This window comes from Castor canadensis, chromosome 7 (assembly GCF_047511655.1).
Source record: "Castor canadensis chromosome 7, mCasCan1.hap1v2, whole genome shotgun sequence".
Taxonomy (NCBI): Eukaryota; Metazoa; Chordata; class Mammalia; order Rodentia; family Castoridae; genus Castor; species Castor canadensis.
Window position 1 is genome coordinate 41,994,639 of NC_133392.1, and position 21,647 is coordinate 42,016,285.

The following is a 21,647-nucleotide window of genomic DNA, read 5'->3' on the forward strand; positions in this document are numbered from 1 at the left end:
CAGTTTAAGAAAGATATTCTATCTCATTTTGAGGGAGTTGCCTTTTGTCCTATTGTCTCTTTTTTTCTCATGAGTTGATTGGTAAAGGATGCCTCTTAAAATATATTGAGATCATCATGTTTTACTTAACTGTAACTATTAATTTGATACAGTAGACAAATTGCTTAAAAGTCTGATGGTTACTGGTGGATTTTTAAAAATTAAGAGGGTTTGCAAACATCATGAATTTTCTTTGTAAACATATGGAAGAATGGTCATGTATTTTAACATATGTATTTATTCCTGTAAATGTGATATGTGTCTATTGTGATTGACAGTTAAAAGAAATCACAAGTAAAGTAACCAGATCTCAAAGTTTTTTTGTTTTTAATTCATGTATTGACTGTATTTTCAATTTTCTATATGCTTTTTAGTTTATACTAATTTTCTTTCTGATTGATTCTGTTTTGATAAATTTTATTTTCAAGAAAATCACCTTTTTTAATTTGAAAGCTTATAGCCTGGATTGTGCACTTTTATTGCTTTAAAGAACCTCTCTGTATCTGCTATTTCCCGCCAAAAGAAGACAATAGGAATGCTGGCTTGTCTTTAAGGAAAGTAGAAAAAAAGCAAAAAAGAAGGAAAGAAAATGTCTCCCCTGAGATGCCAAACCACAAATCTACCCCTAGGCACATTTAGTGCCAGAATTCATTCTGCCAGCATATCATATAAATCTAGTTAAAGTGGTCATGAACAATAGTGTCCAAAGGGATCTGGCACAAACACAAGCAAATCTCTAAAGGAACACTTTAAACTCAGGCCCCAGAGAACTGTCAGACAAAATTCTTAGGCACATAAGCTAAAAATACAGATAAACATATGTGTGTGTTATGCATTGTGCATTCTTATATATGTATATATGGCACGTATATACATATAAATATGGAAATAGATACGTCACAAAATATACTAGGAACCCCTCCATCATGTCATCCAAAGTAGCAACAACAAAAACCATGACCAATCTTATAAAGCCTGCAGATCTTAGAATAACTAAACATTCAATTTAAAATCAATATATTGAATATGTTTAAAGAAAAAAATATGACAGTGTGACTAAGGACAAAGATACTAAAAATTTATCATGCATATTTTAAAGAGTCAAATAGAACTTGTGCAGGTGAAAAAATAAATTAAGTTTGAAAGTCAAAGGACAAATTAAAGATTAGAATAAACACAGATGTAGGGAGAAAGGTGAACTGAAGCATAAACTAGAAAATATATAGAATTTAGCACAGAAAGATAGAGATAGAAAATATTAGAAAGAAATTAACACATGTGATGATAAGATGAGGATATCTAGAATTGAATTACCATTCAAAGAGAATAGAGAGAATGGGGAAAAGGACATATGGGAAGAACTAAAAGCTGACCAGTTCCCAAAATGAATACAAAATTGAATCTTTGGATTCCAATGATGTCAAAGAAGGTTAAACAAAAATAAATTCAAACCTCAACATATCTGAGTAAAACTGTAAAATACCATAGACCAAAAGAAAACCAAAAAATTAGCCCTATATAAAAGAATAATTGCCTGCAAAGAATCTGCAATCAAATTAAGGGTTGACTTCTCAGCAACCTCCTACAATGGAATCACATCTTTAAAATCCTAAAGAAAACATTTTCAATCTTTGTTACATAGTAAGAAAAATTATATTTAACAAATAAGAGTGAAATAAAGATATCTTTAAGAAAACAGAAACTGACAGAGATTATCTCCAGTAGGACCTCATTTAAGAAACTTCAAAAGAAGATACTTTGGTAAGAGAAAAATTATAGTAGTAGGAAGATTTGAGATCCAAGAAAAAAGATGTGCATAAGTAAAAGCAAACATTGACTGTATTAAGACAAAACTAAAGAAGGAAAATAATCCCAGGCAAAGGAAAGCATATAAAATCAGAACTAAAATGTTCTAAAGCTCAAATATTATTTGGAAAAATGATAAAGATGTTAATATACTTTTAATTTTAAATTTAATATAGATGCTTAAATGTATAAATATCCCTTAAAAATATCAATAAATATATAACTTCCAAATGAATAGAGGGAGAAATAGAATGTAAAAATGGCATAATAAAAAAGGCATTTTTTTAAAATTATAAAAAAGAAACCAGTATTGAAAAATAAGACAAAAAAAGCAAAAAATAAACTTGAAAGTAAAAACAAATCTCTGTATAAAAATGTTTAGAGCATATTATTAAAAGATTCAGTATCAGGAAACTACTTACTAGAAAGCAAAACTTGTCCAACCTGAAAGGAGACATTGGTAAGCTTACCATCATGAGGAGAGATGCTTCTCTCAGTAATTGGTCAAGCAGACAAAAAAAATGGGAGAACTTGGTTTATGAAAATCGCACAATTAATGAGATTGTTCTAATGGACTTATATAAAATGTTAATTTGCCATCCAGAAAATTCTATTCAAGTACAAATACTGCACTTATGAGAGTGAAATGTATATCCATTTGACAAATCTTAAAACATCATATATAGCATAGTCTCTCAACAACTGAGTTAAAATTTACTTTAAAAATATTTTTATTATAAGAAACATGTAGTTGGATGTCACTGTTTTGAATCAATATGACAATCTTTGTTTTTAATTAAGTAAACTTAACATGTTAATGTTTTTATTACAGCTGATATGACCATGGATCTGAGGAAGCCAGGTGCTTATTTCAAAACAAATTTCAGTTTCTATTTGGAGAACAGGTGACTGAGTTGTCACTATAAGTAATTAATGTGAGAACTTTCTTTGCCGAAGCTCTATTAACAATGGTTAATACTGCTGCTACTTCTGGGACTATTGTTAACACTTTTCTTTTTTTTGCAGTACTAAGAATTGAACTCAGGGCCTTCACCTTGAGCCACTCCACTAGCCCTGTTCTTGTGAAGGGTTTTTCAAGGTAGGGTCTCATAGAACTATTTGCCCAGGCTGGCTTCCAACTGCCATCCTCCTGATCTCTGCCTCCTGAGTACCTAGGATTACAAGCATGAGTCACTGGCTATTATCACCATTCAATGTCCTAACCCCCACTCAAAATTGTACACTATACAATAAATACCCATTTAGCTTATTAGGATAGCTATTAACAAACAAACATAAAAAGCAGAAAATAACAAGTACTGGAAAGGATGAAAAAAAGCTAGAACTCTTGTACATTGTTAAGAGAAATATAAAAATGGTGTAACTAGTGTGAAAGAATGGTAATTCTTCAAAAAGTAGATAGAATTGCTGTATGACCCAACAATTCCACTTGTGGCTATATACTCCAAAGAAGTGAAAACAGAGACTTGACCAGACATTTGTGTAGTCAGATTCCAAGCAGCATTATTAACAATAGCCAAAAGGTAAGAAGCAACCCAAGTGTCCATTGTTGATGAACAGCATGTGGTATACTCATACAATGGAATCCTTACTCGACAACATGAAAGAATAAAGTACTATTACGTGCTTCAACATGGTGGGATTTTTTGGTATATCAAAATAATATACTTATTATAATTCACAACATAAACAAATTAAGGTATAAAAGCCATGTATCTAGAAAATCAGAAATAACAAAAGATAAAATTAAATATCAATTTATGGCAAAAAAAAATAGTGTAAGGGAGTTTCCTTAATTCTGTTGTAAATACCTTCCAAATATTCAAAGTAAACAACATAAATAAATCTTGAAAACCATATGCCAAGTGAAAGAAACCAGTCACAAAAGGACAAAACTGTATGATTCCACTTATATGAAAACAGGAAAATTTGTAGACAGAACATAGAATGGTGGTTGCCAAGGGCTGGGGGAAATAGAAAGTAGAGAGTCATATTTAATAGATGTGGAGTTTCATTTTAGGATGTTTCAGTTTAGGATGATGAAAAATTCTAGAGATTGATGGTGGCAATGGTTGCATAACGATGTGAATATACTTAACCCTACAGGAGTGTACATCTAAAACATGTTAAAATGGTAATTTTATGTTAATATACATTTTAATACAATAAAAACATTACTGTGCCTATGCTCTGGAGTAGTCTGCCATTGATCCTGAGGTGTTGATGTAATAATCTTAATGCTTTGAGAGAAGTCAATTCCATTATTCCCTTCTAAGCCACTCTCAATACAACAGAGCTCAAAACATGAGTATTTCCCAGGAATGCCTTACATTGTGTAGCACCTCATATTTGAAGAACAGGCATTTATGTGACTTAACCATTTAAACCTCATAATAGCCTTATAAGCCAAGTAGTATGGCAAGAAATTAACTTGTTCAAGTCCACAGGGCTACTAAGGATGCAGGGGTTCAAATGCTTATCTTCTGACTCTACAACCATTGATCTCCCAAAGTACAGAAATAATAGTCAGCTTCCTATGAACTTTGCAATTGATATGCCAAAAGCAAAGGGCTATGCTTGTTAAACTGATAAAGAAAAGATAGCATCGTTAGTTTCTCAGTGCCTAAGGAATAATGATTCTACTAAATTTATTCTCTGAATCCTATTAAAATATTTGTGGCTTTTTATAATTCTGTATTTCCAAATCTTGGTCATGTTTAAACTCTGGTTGACTCTGTATTTTCGACTTCATCTTCTAAAAATACCCTTTAATTTGGGGTTGGGGACACTTTCCCCTCAACTGGTGGTTTTAGCTTGTAACTATTCAAATTTTAATCTAAATTCTCAAAAAATTTTGTCCAGTTCCAAGAAAAGTAACCAGGTTGTTTTCTCATTGTTATGCAAGAACTGTTTCACTTTGGGTCTTAAATTTCATTTTTATCACTCTCCTAAGAGTAGATAGTTAATGTAAATGGGAGAAACTTGGCATTGCCCCTCACTGGTCTTAGTGACTTTATGAGTTCTTCCTAGAACAAATGACTGAGTTAGTGCAACCTCTTGATTCTCAGTGCTAGCACACAACTGGCATTCATGTCGCTTTGAAGCCTATTATAGATGGCAAGTAGAACTCCATCGCCTGTGTTTCAAAATGCTGACCAGATAGCTTTCTCTGTCACTGGGAAGATTTGATACCACAAAGTTACCAAATGTAGAAGTAGAATGGCATTGATTACGCTCTCACTAGAACAATCCTTCTTCAGTTTATTAACCAACACCATAAATAACACCCACTGAGACAATATCCAATGGATTTCTCAGTGTGGCAGCATCCCTGAGATATTTTCGGACTGCTGGATGGAACCAGAAAAATCCAAACCTACAGGTTAAACATTCAATGCTCAAAAAGATGGTCCCTCTGTTTCCCCTTCAAGTTATTCCAGCTACAGTGAGGTAAACAATGGACAATCTGACTGACTGTGGCATTTACTGCACAGATTCTGAATTCACGTCCCTAACTTCATATGTGTGAAATTATTTGGAAGCACTTACTACACTTTAAAAGACTTACATCACTTGGGGATTTGTTCCCTGTATTTTGCTATAAAATTCATAAGCCATGGTTATGAATTCTCTGACCCAAGTGCAATGGAGGAAAAAAAAAAAAAAAAAAAACCTCAGACCTATAATTTGACCTCAGGAACATTGCACTTGTGTCTGGTTTATTGCTTTCATTCCTATTGTTTGCATTTATTAAGTACCTCCTCTGTACCAGAAAGTGTGCCCGGCATTTCATGTACACTATGATACTTAATCTATACCATAAACTATGTGGTAGGTACAAACTTACTCCCATTTTACAAAAATAAAAAAAGTCTCTGAAATGTAAAGAGGTTAAGTGGGCATGCAGCAAGGAAGTGGCTTAAGTGGCTTATATCATTCAACCCTTTCTTTCCTGTGTAAAATTGTACCAATGTAACTCAAATAGTATTGCCTTTTGCAATCAAAATGAAAGAATTTTCACAATCGAGCTTGCCAGCCCATTAGCACCTTACATACTCTCGCATTCTTTTCTTTCATCGGGGAAACAACTTTCTTATGTTTCATGCATTTGAAAACTATTATTGTTCCCCCTCAACTTTTGCTTCTGTATGATTTAAACAAATAACAAATTCTTGTTAACCATCTTTCCAAGATTGTTTTCTAATGTCTCCATTGCCTGAAGTTGCTTTCAACTTCAAACTTTATTCAGTTGCCTGTATTCTTCCAAAGAGTGAAAGATAATAAGCAGACACTCATTGTTTATAATTGTGAAAATATAGCAAAAACAAATTCAGTGGCAAACAAAAGTGGAAAGCAGCTCCCATTGTTATATATGGAGCAAACTTTTATTTATAATGCTGATTAAAAGATAAAGAAGCAGGATTACATGCCTGTAATCCCAGCACTCAGGAGTCTAAAGCAGGAGGATCATGAGTTCAAGGTCAGCCTGGGCTACATAGTGAGACCCTATTCAAGAAAAAAACAAAAGAAAGAAAAGAAAAATATTATGAGGACAATTCTGTTTTTAGAGAGGAGTTTGATTTCTTTTTGAAGGGGTTAAAGATATTTGGTCTAGCATTTGTATAATTTCAGAAAAATATTTTTCAATCTGCTTAATATAAAATGAATAAGTATTTATTAAACATCACTTTGTCCTCAGAATTTAAGGATAGAGGATATGTATTAAGAGAAGGGGGTGGTCCCTGCCCTGAAGAGCTTTCAATTTAGTGGATGAGAGGTGAAAATACCAATAAATTCAGCTATTCCCAAGTCAATACACATTAAGTATTTTTGTTACCCTTCCTTTCAGTACTTTAATAAGACTGGTTCTGTAAAGCATATCTTGAATCTGTCTTCCTCTTCAGGAAAGCTGAAGCTGATTTTGAATTTCTGAAATAGCTTCATTTATGCTTCATTTTTAACTGAGTTGAAAGGCTGGCAGACCTTGCATGTTCCCTCACAGTAACATGTGTCTTTGTTCCTCTTACACTACAGAGTCATCCGAAACTGGGCCTTCCCTAGTGATTCACACCACCGTCCCCTTTGGAGTTAAGTACTTGGAGCAGAGCACAGAGGATGTGCAGGAATTAATCTTCCAGCAGCTGGAAGACCTTCTGCCAGGGCTGCCTCGGCCAATTTTTACCAAATGCCGGAAGTGGAGACATTCACAGGTAATCAGATAATCCTGTGGTATGAGCACAAGAGTTTTCTGAGTAGACTGCAGAACTGACTTCACTTTTCCATCCTTTGCCTGTCTGTAGCAAAAGTAATAAACAATGGGATCTTTGGAGCAAGTATGTATTTACAAAATGCAGAAGTGTAATTTTTACAGGTTTCCTTGTCGCACTATTTCTCAAGAGGTGTATAAACCTCTTTTCACAAATGCTATGTCCAAACACTGGCATCTGAAGACACACCCTGAAATTCTGGGGTTTCCTATGCAGTAATGCAGGTTATACATCAATATGCAGCTGTTTCTCTGGGGTTTTCTAAATTAGTACTGTGGTTATATAGAAACCGCTTTAACCTACCAAATTTTTGCAATATGTCAAATTAACCTAGTAAGTGTATTTTGCTACCACAATTTTCATTTTTATTAAGTTCCCACTTTGGTTTTGACTGCTGCCAGCAGAGCTCTTTAGGAGGGGAAGATGAGTACCTGCGTAGACCAGCTAATTGAGCTGGGTTTTTTTGGCGGGGGGGTGTTAGATAAGTCTGTTCGCTCTCATAGATCAAACTTAGAGCTCTTTATACTAAGTAAATGTTGACTTTTTAAAAAATCTCTGCATATTCTTACAGAATATGGGGGTGTAGATAAGAAAAATCTTTTGATCTGTAACTCAATTTCAGACCAGTAGTGAAGTCATGGGAGTCAGTGAAACAAAGGGTAGATAGAGAAAAGATGCAATGAGTTGTTCTTTTCTTTTAACCTGAGATTTCTGAGACCATTGATTAACAGGCTTATCAAACACTACCGGTTATACAAGCTGTGAAGCCTTTAGAAAAAGCAGAGCTGTGGAAAATTGCAGCAGATTTTGTATATCTTAAAGGGCTTTCCAAAAATCAGAGGAAATAGTAAATTACTTCCTAAAATATTACAGCAGGTCTGTGTTTACTCATATCTTCTCAAATTAAATTACACACTGAACCTTTGGAGAAATATTTACTTAAACATGTCATGGTCACTTAAGAAAACTTCTTTTTCTTTTTAAAAAGCATTGAAAAATCTCTATAACTAATGTATTTGAATGATATTTAACTCAATTTTAGGTTGGCTTGAAAAAGAAACCATGAAAATAATCTTGTTAAAATTTGAAACTAGATATATTACACACTAAGTCACTTTGCAATTTACAAACACTACTTTAAAAGAACAATAGTTTGTGAGGTTTCTTTTTGTGCCTTTCTCATAAATAATTTATTAATAAACTGAAAAATGGTCTTAAAATCTACTTATTTCTTAAAATTTGATGTATTATTAAAAATAGACTTGTCCTAACCATAAAATGGCCTATTCAAAGTTGTGCAATATCACAAATTTTAATAAAAATTCTTTTGAACAAAATGTACATCCAAACCCTAGCCATGATTTTTATTACAACTTGGATGTTGAAATTATTCCATTACATTTACAACTCTCTAGACATGAAATCTACATTGGCTGCAAAGCTTAAAAGGGAATAAGTTATGATTCAGACTTAAAATTTTCATTTTTCACTGTTCATATACTTCTCTAATATCTTGAGCATCATTCTATAAAACATGACGTTGTCATTTATTTCAGAGATCTCACCTATATACAACTTACATGCATGTTGCATCATCACTGAAAAAGAAATAATCGATGAAAGGTCAAGAGACTTAATATCATTTAACTAGTTAGTTTTCAGTTACTTTTCTCAAGACTACATTTCTCTAATTCTTTTAAAAGATCCATCTTTGGAATTTGACAGAAAAGTATGAGCCCCCATAGTCTACTTTCAATTAATTCATGTATGTTTGTGTATGAATGTGATCTTAAATAGTGCTAAATGAAGGGGAAGAATAATGTAGGATCGAGGACTCTTTTCTTAGTAGAGGTACTTGGCAGGGGAAATCCCACCCATATTTTCTTCCAATCTAGATCCCACCCTGTGTTCCTTTACTTTTCGTCCTCTTCTTATTCTGCTCATTCTTCCCTCTTCTAATTCTGTTCCTTCTTCTGCTCTCCATACTGTTGTTCTAGCTCCCTTCTTCTTTTTCTGAAGAACACACCCTCATAGTATGAAAGTTTCTTTAGATCACTAGCAGGTACCTCTGTCCCAAATAGTGCTGGGTGATGTGGTTTCCTTATCTGAAACCCTTCAGGCCCAACATTTTTCTCCATGATTTTTTTTTATCCTTCTTTCTCTTCTTTTGTGATCCTTATATTGCATCCTGGCACCGAGTGCTACAGGAGACAAGGATTGCAATGATGAACACCTTTAGCATGTCAGGCCTGGATCTGGACAATTTAAAAATGTGATCTCATTTAATGTCAAAAGTAGTCTTATAAATAACTATGAGACACCAACACACAACTAACATGGCCAAAATTCAGACCACCAACATCAAATGCTGATGAGGGCATAGAGCAATAATAACTGCCATTCATTGCTGGTGGAAAGGCAAAATAGTACAGATGTTGGAAGCCAGTTTAGTAGTTTCTTAGAAAACTACATATACTCTTACTGTGTGATCCAACAATCACTCTCCTTGATATTTACCCAAAGGAAATGAAAATATACCCACACAAAACCTGCACATGGAAGTTTAAAGCAGCTTTATTTATAACAGAGAAAACTTGGAAGACACCAAAATGTCCTTTGGTAGGTTAATAAAGGAACCATGGTACAATGAATATTATTCAGCATTAAAAAGAAATGAGCTATAAAACCAGAAAAAAAGATACAGTGGAAATATAAGTGAATATTACCAAGTAAAAAAGCTAATCTAAAAAGGTTATATATTGTATGATTCCAACTATGTGTGATATTCTGGAAAAGACAAAATTATGGAGAAAATAAAAAGCTCAGTGGTTGCCAGGGTTAGAAGAGAGAGAGAAAAGAAGCATTTGGGATAGTTAAAATACTCTGACACTATACTGTTGAATACATGTCATTATACATTTGTCCCAATGCATAGGGTATACAGTACCAAAGGTGAACCCTAATGTGAACTATGGACTTGGGAAGATAATGTTGTATCCATGTAGATTCATCAGTTGTAACAAATGTACCATTCACTCTACTGGAGGGTGTTAATAATGGGGGAGGCTCTAAATGTTTGGAGGGGCAGAATATATGGGAAAGCTCTGTACCTTCTCCTAAATTTTGCTGAGTACTTAAAACTGCTTATTATTCCCCATTACTATAATGAAATACTTGAAGTTAGGTAATTTGTAAAGAGTAAAGAAGTTTATTAGCTCACAGTTTTGGAAAGTGAAAGTCCAAACAGTCTAGCACCAGCCTACTGAGGGACCCATTAGTTGTGTCACTTCCTGGTGGCATCACAGTAGTGAAAGCACACGAGCGAGGGAGAGAGCACATGGTGAGACCAGCAACCAGAGTGGGGAGGGGCTCTTTTATAACAACTCACTCTAAAAGTTCCATAAGCAACTACCTTAATCTTTTGCAAGAGTAGTGCCCCCGAAAACACAACCAGATCCCCCAGCTCCACCTTTTGGAAGTTCATCACCTCTCAACATCATCATGTGGGGACCATGCTTATAACATGTGACTCCTTGGGGAACACACACAAACCATAGTACTACTCTTTTTAAAAAGTCATCATAAAAATAAATAAGTGAATAAATTCAAATTTTTAAATGTCTACTGGTAAATTCCATATAAATTATTCAAATTATATTGTTTTTTAAAAGTAGTCTTATTTGAATTTGATAGTTTAAACTCACTATAGCAATGGGAAAATGGAGCCTCAAAGAAATAGCTTCCTTAATTAAGCTCCCATGGCTAATCATAACAGAGCTTGTTGACATGCCTCTCAGTCCTTCCCTCTTCACCATTCATCCTCTGTTTCAAATTGTTGCTGCAACAAATTACCAGTGACTTTGTAGGTTAAAACAGTACACATTTATTAATTTGCAATTTTAAAGGTCAGAAGTCCAGAATGGGACTCACTGGCATAAAATCAAAGTGTTGTCAGGGCTGCCTTCCTTTCTGAAGGCCTTTGGAGATAATCAATTTTTTAGCCTTTTCCATTTTGGAGAAGTTGCACAAGTCCATTAACTTGTGCCCCTTCTTCCATCTTCAAAATGAGCTCAAGTACTTCTCACATTGTACCACTGTGACCTTTTCTTCTGCTTCACTCTTCCCTTAAGGACCCTTCTGAGTACTTTGGTACTACTTGGATAATCCAGGATAATCTCCTCATCTCAGGATTGTGGTTCAGCAGATTATTGTGCACCTGCAGCCTTAATTCTTCCTTTCCATGTAACAGAACATATTTACAGGCTCCAGGGCTTAGCATGTGGACATCCTTCTGTCAATCACACCCTCCTTTCTTTGAATCCCTTACTAGATCTTTTTGTGACACAGTGTCTTCTTCCCCCATAAAATCTTTGCAGAGAGCACCAACCCTCTAAGACCCCAGCCTCAATAAGAGAGTAGCTGCTATCTGAAAGAAATATGGGAATATTTTGTTGGAGGAGAAGTAATTTCTCTCCCATGCCCAGTGCTATCTCTAGTGTCACATATCCACAATGACAGCTGGAGGGTACACTGCTCATGAAACCCTGGAGACTATTATTTGCTGAGGCCATCTTCTAAGACTCTAAACTGATTTTTTTTTTCTTGAGCAAAATAGCAGTACATTCTTCTGCACGCAGCAGATGAAGAAAGAATGTATGTTTGAACAACTTGGGAGCTGCTCTGTGCCTCTTATTTTGAGTTTGGATAAAATACTTAAGTAGTTGGTTCAAACAAACTTAACGAAGCAGTTGCAGATTTTTTTATGATTTTGGTTCTTTCCTTTTGCAGCTAATTGCCCTCTAGAATTTAAATATTTATCCAGTAACCATAATTTGATTCTTAGTCCGTGACACATTGCACTAAGGTTTCTGTAACAAATAGGATATATTAACACTTTCAGCAGACAAATTATCACTGAAAATGTTTTTCCATGTAACACGACAGCAGACATTAGTTTCATAAACCTGATACTTTCACCATCATCATTTGTTGTGCTTCCTTTCATTTCAGTATCTACCATGATCCCTTCTCAAACTGTAGCTTATGTCTGATTTGTGTTCAAGTTTAACTCTAATTTTCCCCATGTTCCTTCAGTTCTAGAAAATGTAAGTGGCCCTTTACCCCCACTTTACTTACCATAATCATGAGTTACTTTATTTTTAAAAGGTACCAAACAACAAGGAGATCAGGAGAAGAATTTTAAGGTGTAAGGAGGTGGCGAATTAACACACTGGTATCTTTGGCAAAATAAATGCATTTGGACTCGCTTGTTAAACTTCCACAGTAGAATTAGAAATGAGTTATGTTCTGTAGTTATATTTTTTCATTTAGTCTTCTTTCCCAAGACTATGTCTTCACTTTCTCCTTTCATTTTTTTGAATAGAAGGACTTAAAGGACCTGATGAAGTGATAAACATAAGATTCATTTTTTTTTAAATGCACACATAAATACAGAAATTTCATAGTTATGAGGGCATATCATCAACCTAGAATTTTTCCATGAATCCAGTATTAGGAATACCTGTAAATGTTAAATTATTAGAATCTGGATAAAGTATAACCTGTTATTCTACTGTAACCTGAACAAATCAAGAGCTCCTCATGGCCCAGTCTTGGTATATTGTTGCAGCCAAAGATATATAATCCAGCAATCCAAAAGAATTTGAAGTAATTCCGATCATTATGGTATCTCTTGCAGAATTTTAAAGAATATGAAAAGTTCATCAACCTCAGCAGTGCTTTTGGAATTCTCTTTTGCATTCCTAGAATATACCTTTTCTGGAAGCCTTCTCAAATTTTCTCTTTCTACCCTTAACTCCACACAGAAACTTTCCCTCACAGTCTGCCATATAGGCTTATCCTTTTCTCTCTTTTCTTTGCCCTTCCATTCACATTCTTCTCTTTTGACTGTTCTTTTCCCCCTCTTAGACAAGGGAATCATTGTTCTTTTCAGTAGAAAATCCCAATTTTTGTTTTTGCAGTTCTTTCTCAACTGATTACATCAATTGGTAAATTACCGCCCAGGAAATAGAAGAAAAAACAAAGAAGAATTACACAGCAGCTTCAGGCCAAAATTTTCCTTGCAAATTTGTATTTGACAGAGGAAGTGGACGTACATGCAGAATAACCTGAGGCTACCCATAAACTTATATTATTCTCTCCTGAGATTCATATCTGATGGATAATTATATTTAATTTCTGCATTGGATGGTCAGGCAGTAATCATTAATATAATTTTTTTCTTTCTCTTTCATATGCATTTTCTATTGTTATCCTCATTTTCTTTTATGCAAAGTCGAAACTGGAAACTAGTAACTGATGTCATAAGAATACAAAACTTGTAAATCAAAGGGATTTGAGGGGACAAGAGCTCCCTTCAAAGTGGTCAGCCAGTTTACAAGCTACACTCTTATTTCAACAAGATTGGGCACAACATTTTGTTTTAGTCAGCTTTTCCATTTCTATAACAAAATACCTGAGATAATCAACTTACCATGAAAAAAGGTTTATTTTGGCTCACAGTTTTGGAGATTCCATTTCATGATTGATTGGCTTCATTGTTTTAGCCCTGTGGGCACAAGCCATGGAGCAAAAGAGGAGAAAGGACTGAGCTTCCTCAATCCCTTCATGAGTACATCCCGAGTGACCTAAGGACCTTCTTGTAGGCTTCACCTCTTAAATGTTTACCACCTCCCGCTAGTACCACCCTAGGGACAAGCCTTTAACACATGGGTCTTTGGGAGACATTAAGGCTTTCCAAGCCTGACACATGTTCTTCAACATATCATCAGTAGAATAAGATCTTTAAATTTGAGGTTGAATATGATATTTAAAAGAAAAAACAATCATTTAAACTTAAATATTTCTGATGAAATAGATGGTTGATCTTTGTAATTTTTTAAATTTTTTAAGTAAAAAATATGACTGATCTATATTTGTCTATTCTTATGACTGATAAGCTGATTCTAAAAGCAGTTTAAATCTCACACCCATAAAAGACTGTCTATTCCATCATTATGAATATAAATATATGACCTTCTAGGATAAGTACTTTGAAAGCTAATAATCAATTGCATTTGTCAGTTAAAGTATACCAAAACCATAACAAAACCATACTCTCTTGGTCATTCTGCCACTAGTCCTATGACTTTTCTTCCACTTTTGTGCTTTATAATTCCTTAATTTTAATAATGTGATGTGATTATCATCTGGGACTTTGGATTTGGAGAGATTCAATTCACACATGGACTCTGTGTGCCTTTGAGTAGACTGCAACTCTAAGCCTCAGCATCCTCATCTGTAAAAGGCAGTAATTAAATTGATCCCTTACAGTTAGAGTTGGGGTGAAATTAGAGAGCACAATAGAAAACATTTACTGCAGACACTAACACAAAGCAAGTTCTCAATTAGTACACTAACTAGTGATAGTAAGAAGAGAAGGTGACACAAGGTGATAAGAAGGTGCATTGATGGTTATTTCTTTGTTGATAGCTTAGCTCTGTGGGACCCTTCTCTCTTTGCTTGATTAGCTCACTCAAACCCACTTTTTTCTTACGCTCTTCTCTTTTGAGAGTTGCTGTCCTTTCTGTTTCACATATATAAATAGTTCCAGAAAAGAATGTTTCAGAAGAGCTGATCCAGTGTCCTTGGCTGTGACACTTTAGTCATACTCATAATGGACTCTTGAATAAAATCAGAACAACAAGAGGTAGAAGTGGTAGATCCCTCTGGACACAAGTTCTTGCCTCTTGTTGGGTTTTTTTAAGCTTGAAGATTTTCCAGCTTCTTGCCATTGATTGCTGAACTAACTTGCACATTTTCTTGCATCTGATAATTTAACACATTTGTGCCATGAGTCAACATTTCTTGGCATGAAATTATGGCCACAAGAGCAATTTTTGCTTATGTACCATACGTTAATAGTGACCTTTGGCAGCCAAAACAGGCCTTTTGGGATAGGTGGACTGTGGCCTGACCCAATTTATCAACAGGAAACCTAGTAATGTTCCAGTGAGTAATCTTCCACCTCTTTGTCACTGGCACAGAGCTAGCCACTTGCTTCAGTTTATTAATGAGGTAGTACACAGTGTGAGATCATCAGCTGAGAAATTGTAGTCATTGAATTATTGATGTACAGTCACAGTTTAATTGAAGTTTATATGGGCAGATACTTCCTCTTTTCACAAAATTCCATATTGTATGAACTATTAAGTATTTTAACACATATGAGTTTAATGAAGTCATTTTTTCTCAAGCTGTCTTGGAACTTAAAGTGCCATGTAGTCAGTATCACACTTATTCAAAATAGCTCTTTTAAATAGTAATACTTTATGGAAAACTTTTAAAAGGAGTCTATGTCATTTGTTCTGGACAAATACTATATATGCATTCATCTGCATCCACTATTAATACCTAAAAACTGGATGGTGGATGTTAATCCATGAACATGGATACCCTGAGAGAAATAGGCCCTATTTCAGCACTGTTTCATGAAGAATAATTCTACTTGCACCACTTGGGGTAGACATGAGTATTATGATAAAACTAACTGAAAAAAGTTTAGTTGGTATGAGCTGTTTATACTCACATTTGAATTTAATAACATACACTCATGTTTTCATCCAACACACATTTATTGAACTCCTACTATGTGCCAGACATCGTACTGGGTTCTAAAGACATCCTTCTTCCTTCAAAGAGGTTTCTGTATAGTCAATCAGGAAGGGTGATAAATCAGCAAGCAGATAATTGTGATAAAGCAGAGAGGAAGAAGAGGTAAGAAACTGCTTCCTAAATGTCATTTAAGCTAAGTATTGCAAGATGAGGAAGTCAGACAGGCAAAGAGAATGATATGGGCAATGATCCAACAACACATGCTCCATCCCAAGGCAAACAGAGGTAAAGGTGCATTTGAGAAATGGTCCATAATTCAGTGTGGCAGAAACATGGGGTCACTTGGAATATGGGATGATGAGTCCTGAGAGATCAGCTGATCCAGTACTTCTGACTTGTTTTGCAAAGCTCTCTGAATATTCAGCTCAGTTATGGTTCTGTCATTGTCCTCTGGCTGGGACATGGCTATTACCACAATCAGAAGTGTCTGCAGTACAGGGTCTATTGATTCTATTTCAGGTTTTCTAATTCTGTATTTTCATCTTGCTGTTGCCATCATCTGATATAGTACTTCTGTGTGCTGTGATAGTCCACATCAGTGTTTTAGACGGTATTTCATTCTCTCAGGTAGAAATAATCATAGCTAACATTTATATAACATTTGGATACTCTGATTTTGGAAAGTACTTTTATACTTGTTTTCATTTTATCTTCACAACAGCTCTGGCAGATCAGGAAGTAAATGTTATCTTTATTTTAAATGAGAAAATTGAGGTTCCTGTTGAACATTTTGCCCAAAGTGATGCAACTAACAAGCACTAAAAGACTGGTATCCTGAATATGCAAAGAAGTCTCACAAATCAATGATAAAAAGCAAACAGTCCAGTTGTTTAAAAATTGGCAAAAGATTTGAAAAGCACCTCACTAAAGAAGAAAATTTGAAGTTAGCCATGAGGTTATAAAAATTCTTCATTGAAAACTATAATGCATGTTGAAAGAAAAAATTTAAGATGACCTAAATGAATGAAAAGATGTCATATATTCAAAGGTCTATAATATTTTTAAGATGTAAATATTACCCAAAGTGATCTACACATTCATTGCCCTCTCTGTCAGAATCTCAGTTGGTCTATGCAGAAATGAAATTCTGATTCTAAAATTCATATAGAATTTTGAGGGCTCTCTGACCTGCCAAAACAATCTATTAAAAGAAGACCTAAGCCAGACATAGTGCTACTTGCTATTGGGAGACAGAGACAGAAGGATTGCAGTTCAAAGCCAGCCCAAGCAAAGATGTAAAACCTTATCTCAAAAAAAAAAATAATAAAACAAAAAACCTAAAAGCCAAAGGACTTGTGGAGTAGCTCAAGTGGTAGAGCACTTGCCTAGGAGTCTCAAGGCCCTGCCCCAGTACCACAGAAAAAAGACCTAAGATGAAAGACTCACACTTACCAATTTCAATAGTACTACAAAGCAGCCAGGTGTGGTAGCTCATACCTGTAATCCCAACTATTCAAGATGCAGATACAGAGTACTGTAGTTGAGGCAAACAGCTAGCAAGACCCCATCTCAACAGACAAACTGGGCATGGTGGTACACATTCATAATCCTAAATGGGAGGCATAGGTGGGAGGATTGTGGTCCAAGACTGACCCAGGCAAAAAGCACAAGATACTATCTGAAAGACAACTGAAGCAAAAAGGACTGGAGGCATGACTCAAGTGAAAGAGGGATGAAAATCTGTACACAAAAGCCTATATGCAAATGATTATGGCAGCTTTATTAATAATCACCTCACACTGGAAATAACCCAAAGATTCCCTACTTGATAAATAAGTAAAAATATTGTTGCACATCCATAAATGCAAAATTACTCCATAATAAAAAGCAACTACGTAATAATATTTGAATTAACATTAGTGAGTCTCAGAAGCATTATCTCAGTGGAAGAAGTCAGACTCAAGGTTGATTTATATGACTTTCTGTAAAAGGCAAAACTATAGGACAAAAATGAATCAGTGATTATCAGTGGCTGTGTTTCTGATGACAGGGTTAACTACAAAGAAACAAAATGGAATTGGGGGATGATGGGAAAGTCCTTTATATTATTTGTAGTAACTGTTACATGGCTATATACATTGTCAAAATTTACAGAACAGGCCTCACAGAAAGGGTATATAATGCATGCTTCAATTAAGCTGACCTGTGATTTTTGTTCTTCATTACTGTCACTCTGAAGAGCATAGAGTTGAACCTTTTACTTTCTATTAAAAGTAGAAAGAAGGTTGTTCCTAGACCTGAGATCAAATTGGTTGCATTCTTTTTTTGCCAGAAGCTCACAGCCTAGACAAAACTGATGGGTTCATTAAACATGCATGAGGAGTAGAAAGAAATATCAGTGGCCAGGCTTCTGATGATCAAGAGAAAGAATGGATGGGAATGGGAAAAGGGATGCAGAAGGATGGATCCAATGAGGGAATTAAGCAGCTAACTTAGGGAAGAAGTAGTGATGAGGCCAAATTGAGGAGGAAAAATGATTTTCACTCTCTCTTGATTCACCATTGGAAGCTTTTTTGGCCTTCTGTGTCCTAGAATCCCAAATACTTGGATCCTTTGGGAGTCTGGTGGAACATCTATATTTAGATGAAAACCAAAGGATTCCAAATCTGTTAAATCATATTACAGGAAGACAGTGGTTTTGTACCGTCACACCTTTCATAGTGCTCAGCAGCTGTAAGGAACAAAACAAATATTTGAAGAATTAATGAATGAACATGCTAATAGTTGCTGAGGACAGAAAATTTTTCTACTAAATTAGAAACTCTAAAGGGAAATGTAATATGACTGTTGTTTTGTCCATTATGACTGTGACAGTACTAAAGAAAACCATACTTTATTCTTTATTGTGAGCTCATTCTGAATAAGTGCTCATCTAAATAGACTTCTCCAGTATTTTCAGGACTTTATAAGATATAATAGACCTAAACACATTCATATAGACCTTAGCAATTAAATATATAATTTCAGGAAAGTATATCCTTTGCAGTTTAAGCCCACTAAAACTGCTACATGGATCATATAATTGATTTGTGGCACATTCTGCCTGCATCTACCCAATGGTTTATTAAAGTAGAATAGAAAAATACCAATAAACTGAAAAGCTCCACTGAGAATTGACCGAACCACATCACTTTCTTCATACCTAGAGTTTTGCTACCAATAGTAATTTTATAGCAGCTCTCTGCAGTACCAGATGCAGAGCTCTCTAGCCAAGAGTTCATAATACATGCAAGACTTTCCCTACAGTGCAACAAAGAAACGGGTTTATGAAATCACCATTAAATGTAATAGAACACTGGAGAGATGAGTAGAACAGGGGAAAGATGAGATGACCACACAACACATAAGAACCTATAAAAAAATGTACCATCTCTGCAGGAAAACACACATGTGTTGACAGTGACTAAAAAAGCTAAAACATTCAAAGAAATATGATTACCAGCAGGTTAAGTGATATAATCAGAACCCCAATTTATCATTAAAATCCTAGTTTCTGAGTATCACTTATCTTCTTTAATATGCAGTACATGGTTTTAAAAAAAAGTAATCCTTAACATCACTCTTAATGATGTAGCAAATATGTTTCATGTATGTAAGATTTCTGTTGTGCCACAAAAACCTAAGCATAAAAAGAAAGTTTTATGAAACAATTTTAAAAAGAGACAGACATAAATTGGCTAGGTCACCTGAAAAAAAAATTATTTCTTTACTCTCTGACCTATAGCTCTCAAGAATATATTTACCAAACTCCCAGAAAAAAAAATACTTAAAAGTGCTATTTAGACTTCATGTCTGTAAATTTTCACTTCAGCTTAGCCACACATTATGGTGATACAGTGGACTCTGGTGTTACATTCTCCATTTTTGAAATTAAAGCAAATATGCATCTATCCCATCAGATCAGCACATACACATTTACACTTACTGTGTTAGTCAGCTTTTTCCTGTAACAAAATATGTGAAATGATCAGCTTCCTAGGAGGAAAGAATCATTTTGGTTTGTGGTTTCAGATCCATATTTTGATCCATGGTTGCTTGGCCTCATTGTTTTGGGGCCTGTGACAAGGTAGGACCTCATGATGGGGAAAGCGTGGAAGGACAAAACTGCTCAACTCATGGCAGCTGAGAAGCAAAAGAGAAAAGGTGAGAGTCCCAATATCCCCTTCAAGGACATATTTCCAGTGGCCTAACTTCCTCCTGCAAGTCCCCACCTCTTAAAGTTTCCACCACCTCCCAACAAAACCACAGACTGGTGAATAAGCCTTTAAGGGACATAGCATATATGCACTCATCTAGTTGTATTTTGTATGCTTTTCATGGTATTCTTGTTTTTGTTTTTGTTTTTGTTTTGAGACAGGGTCTCACTGTGTAGTCCAGGCTGGCCTCAAACTCATAAGCCTCCTGCCTCGGTTTCCCAAGTGCTGGGTTAAAGGTCTGGGCCACCACACCCAGATCTTCTGGTACGCTTCACAATGGCATTTTATGAGATGAGAATGGGTGGAAAACCATTCTCACTTAGTATTTGAAATTCTGCCTGATACAAATATTCCTGGTATTATTGCCTGATGTCTATAATAAAGGTGAGCCTAAGGCAGAGAACTCTGCTTGATGACATTGGTGTCAGAGTCAGGACAGTGGGTACAAGAATAGTTGTGCTGTGCACTGAAACTATTCACAAAATGAATTAGAATAATGAGGTATTAGGAGTAATGAAATAAGAGTTTAATAGTATAGATAATGGGAAAGAAGAAGCAAAATTTAGAAACTGTGAAACCAAAGGAAATTATGCTAGTCATGAAAAAATTAACCACATTTAGATATCATCTGATCCCTGAGAATTTAAAATTTTTGAAAGTTTGAATTTGTTCTTATGTGTACATTCTGTGAGCATTTACTCAACACAGATCTTCTACAATGGAGGGCTAAATACCAAAATACAAAGACAAATGAGACACAGCCCCCATAGCTTTCTATTTCTGAAGACTCAAGTCTTTAAACATGAACTGTCTCTTACCAAATTGCATTCTGATGAGTTAAATGTAGAAAAATCAGCAGTGTTATTTTCATCAAACACCAGAGAGACTTCTTTTAAATAGGGGGAGGAGTAGAAGCATTATATTTTAAATTTGGCCAATAGAAAACATCTTATATGTTAAAAAAATCTATGTTTAACTTTTGTGCCCCAGATTTTCCTTCCCTATATCATGGAAATTTACACAATAGTTAATAGTATTATTAACTATGAACTCACACTTAAGTCCCACCTTTCTCAGAGTACTTTGGACTAGTTCCCCATAGATAAATATGTAAGCAAACATTTTCATTAACACCAGAACAAGTTCTGGCCTCATGCATTTAGATTTCTCTCTGCTTTTATAAACAGTCATATGAATCATGCTATATTCAATGCCTTAGGAATGAATGCATTAAGAATGGGGAAGTATATACAGGAATCAGTATGATCCACCTTTCCCCTATGGGGCACATACAATTTGAAGGGAGATATTTATTCCACACTTGATTAAATCTCCTCCCTAATTTCTGTTTTCCTCCATAACTTTTATGGTTACTACCTGAATAATTATACATGAACAACTGAAGAATGTGTTATTCTAGATTCTAGCTCCATCTAAACCAATATTTGTATAAAAGAGAAGTTGTACAGGTTTTGGGGAAATAAATTTTACACAAGATTACATTCAATTTTTTAAAATTTCTCATCTACTCACCAAGCCTAATATAGGTTGTTTAGTGTTACCTGAGGTTATTGATGGTTTTTCAAACTTTACTATGTTTAACTCCTCCCTAACCCCCACCCCTCTTTATAGGAAACATTCTTCA

At 35.0% G+C, this 21,647-nt stretch overlaps 1 protein-coding gene across 3 annotated transcripts in view; it reads left to right on the plus strand.

Annotated features, from left to right (window-relative positions):
• Rnls (renalase, FAD dependent amine oxidase) overlaps nucleotides 1–21,647 on the plus strand; it is a 311,878-nt gene that overhangs the window by 277,321 nt on the left and 12,910 nt on the right. For 2 of the 3 annotated variants that reach the window (XM_074078831.1, XM_074078832.1), the window contains exon 6: nucleotides 6,901–7,076. In XM_074078831.1, the coding sequence (XP_073934932.1) occupies nucleotides 6,901–7,076 (176 nt within the window). Of the gene's footprint in view, nucleotides 1–6,900; nucleotides 7,077–19,817; nucleotides 19,950–21,647 lie in introns of all 3 variants that reach the window. The other variant, XR_012449697.1, reaches the window with a different exon arrangement.